This window comes from Borostomias antarcticus (assembly GCF_949987555.1).
Source record: "Borostomias antarcticus genome assembly, contig: scaffold_752, whole genome shotgun sequence".
In the NCBI taxonomy this organism is placed as follows: domain Eukaryota; kingdom Metazoa; phylum Chordata; class Actinopteri; order Stomiiformes; family Stomiidae; genus Borostomias; species Borostomias antarcticus.
In genome coordinates this window covers 10,001-15,000 of record NW_028176272.1, presented here as the reverse complement: position 1 = coordinate 15,000, position 5,000 = coordinate 10,001, and the positions used below count along the sequence as shown (strand labels likewise).

The following is a 5,000-nucleotide window of genomic DNA, read 5'->3' as shown; positions in this document are numbered from 1 at the left end:
CCACACCACATTAACACCCACACCAACACCGCATTAACACCCACACCAACACCGCATTAACACCCACACCAACACCGCATTAACACCCACACCAACACCGCATTAACACCCACACCCACACCGCATTAACACCCACACCAACACCACATTAACACCCACACCCACACCGCATTAACACCCACACCAACACCGCATTAACACCCACACCAACACCGCATTAACACCCACACCAACACCGCATTAACACCCACACCAACACCGCATTAACACCCACACCCACACCGCATTAACACCCACACCCAACACCGCATTAACACCCACACCCACACCGCATTAACACCCACACCAACACCGCATTAACACCCACACCAACACCGCATTAACACCCACCCCAACACCACATTAACACCCACCCCAACACCGCATTAACACCCACACCCACACCGCATTAACACCCACACCAACACCGCATTAACACCCACACCAACACCGCATTAACACCCACACCAACACCGCATTAACACCCACCCCAACACCACATTAACACCCACACCAACACCGCATTAACACCCACACCAACACCGCATCAACACCCACACCCACACCGCATTAACACCCACCCCAACACCACATTAACACCCACCCCAACACCACATTAACACCCACCCCAACACAGCATTAACACCCACACCCACACCGCATTAACACCCACACCCACACCGCATTAACACCCACACCCACACCGCATTAACACCCACACCCACACCGCATTAACACCCACACCCACACCGCATTAACACCCACACCCACACCACATTAACACCCACCCCAACACCGCATTAACACCCACACCAACACCACATTAACACCCACCCCAACACAGCATTAACACCCACACCAACATTGCATTAACACCCACACCAACACCACATTAACACCCACACCAACACCGCATTAACACCCACCCGGGCCCCACAGACTTACAGTCTCAACGCACTGCACAGATGTTGTTGCCAAGTACGCAGAATACTGTCGTAGAATTCTATATCTGTATGCAGCGTACAGTAGTAGAAATATCTCAAATGCAGCTTAGTAGAAATCTATCGTAGTCTAGTAGAAAAAAGTAACGTAGTTGAAATCTATCTCTGTATGCAACGTAGCAGAAATCTATCTCAGACACTAGCTGCTCTCTAGCTCAATATGTGACTGATGACTGAATTATTCAAGACCCCCAGAAAAAGGTTTGAGAATCAGGTTTGAGAACAGGAGGTTGATCAGTGTCACCGGAGTGCCGGATCCTATTCAGATAAGAGGAGTTTCACACACACCTGCACATTATTCACAAGGAATATGAGAGGAAATATGGAGAGAAAATGAGACAGAGACAGAGTGAGAGAGAGAGAGAGAGAGAGAGAGAGAGAGAGAGAGAGAGAAAGAGGGAGAGAGACAGAGAGAGAGAAAGAGTGAGAGACAGAAAGAAAGAGGGATAGAGACAGAGTGAGAGAGACAGAAAGAAAGAGGGATAGAGACAGAGAGAGAGAGAGAGAGAGAGAGGGAGAGAGACAGAGAGAGAGAAAGAGTGAGAGAGAAAGAAAGAGGGATAGAGACACAGAGAGAGAGAGATAGAGAAAGAGAAAGAGGGATAGAGACAGAGAGAGAGAGAGAGAGAGAGACAGAAAGAAAGAGGGATAGAGAGAGAGAGAGAGAGAGAGAGAGAGACAGTTCGATATGTATCCGTGCTCTTGATTTGGCGCCGTCAGACACTCTGTGTCTTGAGTTGTCTTGTCAATACTGAAGAGCTCATTCAATTCCCCTGGATCCCATTGAGTGTAACAGGAAGACCGTTGTGGACATGCCTCCACTAACAATAGGAAGTCAAACGAGCGCGAGGCCGAGCTGATGAGGGAGCAGGAGAAACGTGAAGCCCTGCCTCTTTCCTGCTGACTCCAGCATGAAACACTCTGGCCCTGAGCAATCCAATAGGTTCCACTCAGGATAGCAGAGGCACGCTTCGCTGCAGTCAGCCTGAAGAGATGCACTCAGAGGGAATAAGGCGGGAGCGGAGCCCTTGTTTACAGCTCAAAAGCCTCCCCCGCCCGCTCGATCGCACGCCTGACGTGAGTGCAATGACCGTCGGTAAACTGACCTCTCATAAGGTCAGGGAGAGGAGGCGGAGGGCCAGGCCAATTAAGGGGACACTAGGTTACTGCTCCGCCCGAGACAATTGTGATTTTTTACCCCCCCTCCCTATCTCCGGATGGTAATGAGTGCAGCCAGACCTTCACCTTCCTCCAGCGCTTCAGACACGCCTGCCTACGAGAGACAAAGGGAACGCTGACGCAAGGTTGAACGGAGGTTGGAAAGGGAGGGCTGCGGATTGGCCGAGCTGTTGCCGGAGGAGCGATCGAGGGTAGGTTGAAAAGAGGTCAGAAGGGGGACCCTCGCTCCTCGAGGCTGAAATTGAGAGACGTTCGGCAATGGGGGGACGTTGTGGATACGTTGAGGTGGGGTTGACGGAAGGAGGTGGACAGGGGGGACGCTGGGCGGCGGTGTTGTGGATAGGTGGAAAGGAGGGGGCGGGGCTTGTGTACAGTACCTGCAGTAGTTTCCACCTGCTGTTGAGGTGCTCCAGGGCGCGGGCGTTCTCCACGGACAGGTGGACGTCGGAGATGGCCAGCTGATGGGCCACGTCGTTGATGTGCGTCATGCCCTCCTTCACCTGGGTCAGCTCCTCCTTAAACAGCTGCAGGACACGAGGGGGCGGGTTAGAGACACAGAGATATGAAAAGAATCGATCTACAGTATTGAATTGAATTGAATAAAGGTTTCAATTAAATTAAATTAAATTCAATACTGTAGATCGATTCTTTTCATTGGTCCTTTGGGAAATTCATCGTGTGCCACACAGCAATCGTCAGATTGACAACTACAATACCGACAGACACTATGACCTGTTTAGACATGGTTTTAAAATGCGATTTGGACGATCAGATCATAAGTGGACAGCTAGACACATCATCGTTTACACCTGTGCCTATCATGCATCTCCAAATGTGTCCAGCTGGCACGGATGATAATAGAACAGATGGCCACTTGTGTTCGTATATAGTAACCATAGTAACTCACTCACTCCTGCTTTCATGTGTCTCACAGCTGTTCCATGTAAACAAATCAATAATCAGTTGGTTTGACTTAAATCAGATTTTTGTGTGCATTAAAGCAAGCAAATATGTTTGAAGAACTAATGTACATAGTAGGACTATTCCAACAGTTTCTATTGATACTGTAGGACAAGTCATATGCGGCAAAAGAGCGCAGGATAAGGTGAAAAAGGAGAAAAATGATCCTGCATTGATGATGTGTTTTCCTGTCGGGGATGCATCAGGACACATAAGCGCTTAGACTACTAAAGACAGGGGCGTTTCACACAATGCAGGACCCAATAGCTACATTAACAATCTCTCTGCCCCCCCCCCCCCTTGAGATTTTTTCACTTAGACACAAGCACCCCCCCCCCCCCCCGAGATGACCCCCCCCCCCCCACTCAATGCGTGACACTTGGCAGCCCTGTCAATTCTAACAAATTCCCGGATATTCAAGGGCTCCCTCCCTGATGGTCATTTACACTTTACACATCACACTGTAGCACTGTCCACTTATGGTCTGATCGTCCAAAACGCATTTTAAAGCACAGCATGTCACCAAAGTGCTCTACATATTATAAGTAGTAATATGAAACAACCCAAGTCAGTCTCGCTTTAGATAAAGTACAGGTTATAAAGGTTTTATTAAGCCTTCATAAAGCCTCCATAAGCACATGTGTGTCACAAAGCATATATAACTGAATATCATGCTTTATAAGGCTTTGTGGGTTTATGTCATATTCAGCATAATGGGTTATGTCACACAGGCCACATGACACATTTATGTACAGTAGCACTTACAGTACACAGGCTTTATGAAGGCTTAATGAAGTCTTTACAGTATGAGCAGCACTTCCATTCAACAAAAAAGGAATCAATTCAATGGCTTTATTGGCATTAAAACAAGTAGTAATAATAAAAAATAATATATATACAAAAAAACGAATATAAGCAATAAAATAAATACTGTATATTAACATCAAACCATTCAAATGTGTGTGTAAATGTTCTGTATATTTGTTTGTGTGTGTGTGTGTGTGTGTGTATGTGTGTGTGTACTGTACATGTACGTGTGTACGTGTGTATGTGTGTGTGTGTGTGTGTGTGTGTGTGTGTGTGTGTGTGTGTGTGTGTGCTAAGGACAGACTGGGATAACTGCCAATCTTTCCCTGGAAGCCTGAAGCCGGCTGAGAGCTGCTCCACCCTAACCAAGAGCCTGGCTCACCCCCAGCCTGGGGGGCACGGCTCCACTCTCACCAAGAGCCTGGCTCACCCCCAGCCTGGGGGGCACGGCTCCACCCTCACCAAGAGCCTGGCTCAACCCAGCCTGGGGGGCACAGCTCCACCCTAACCAAGAGCCTGGCTCAACCCAGCCTGGGGGGCACGGCCACGGGACCCCCCAGCCCAGGAGGACGCTCCATCACGAGACAAAACACATTGTCAAAATGAACCGGGGACTTGAGCTTGAATGTAGTTTCCCCACTGATAAGACCATGTTCTGCCAACTACAGTAACAGTCAGTTAGGAGCTTTCCTAGAGAGAGGTACAGTATTTACACTCTTTTATAATTCAGAAAGTTCACCTGAAGGTCTGTGTACAGAAACGTCATTCTGTTCAAGTTTATCTGTGAGTGCAGACAGTATGGGGGAGCCTTTCACTTGATAACAGTTGGCCTGGGGCTTTGTCAGGGTTTTTCCTGCATAGAGGATTTTTTGGCCCCTAAAGAGATTTTAGCCAGAGCCAGAGGAAAATCACCAGAGCCAAAATACAAAAAATTGAGAATAAAAATAGCAACTCAAATCCTCTCCACATGTGTTTGATAGCTTGTTTCCAGTGCAGCCCGTCCCTCTTTCTTGT

The 5,000-nt window shown here is 48.2% G+C and overlaps 1 protein-coding gene across 1 annotated transcript in view; it reads right to left on the bottom strand.

Moving 5' to 3' along the window:
- LOC311328672 (dystrophin-related protein 2-like) overlaps nucleotides 1-5,000 on the bottom strand; it is a gene marked incomplete at both ends in the record, with an annotated part of 16,551 nt that overhangs the window by 1,808 nt on the left and 9,743 nt on the right. The window contains one exon of the mRNA XM_084462615.1: nucleotides 2,597-2,743. Within this exon, the coding sequence (XP_084318741.1) occupies nucleotides 2,597-2,743 (147 nt within the window). The remainder of the gene's footprint in view (nucleotides 1-2,596; nucleotides 2,744-5,000) is intronic.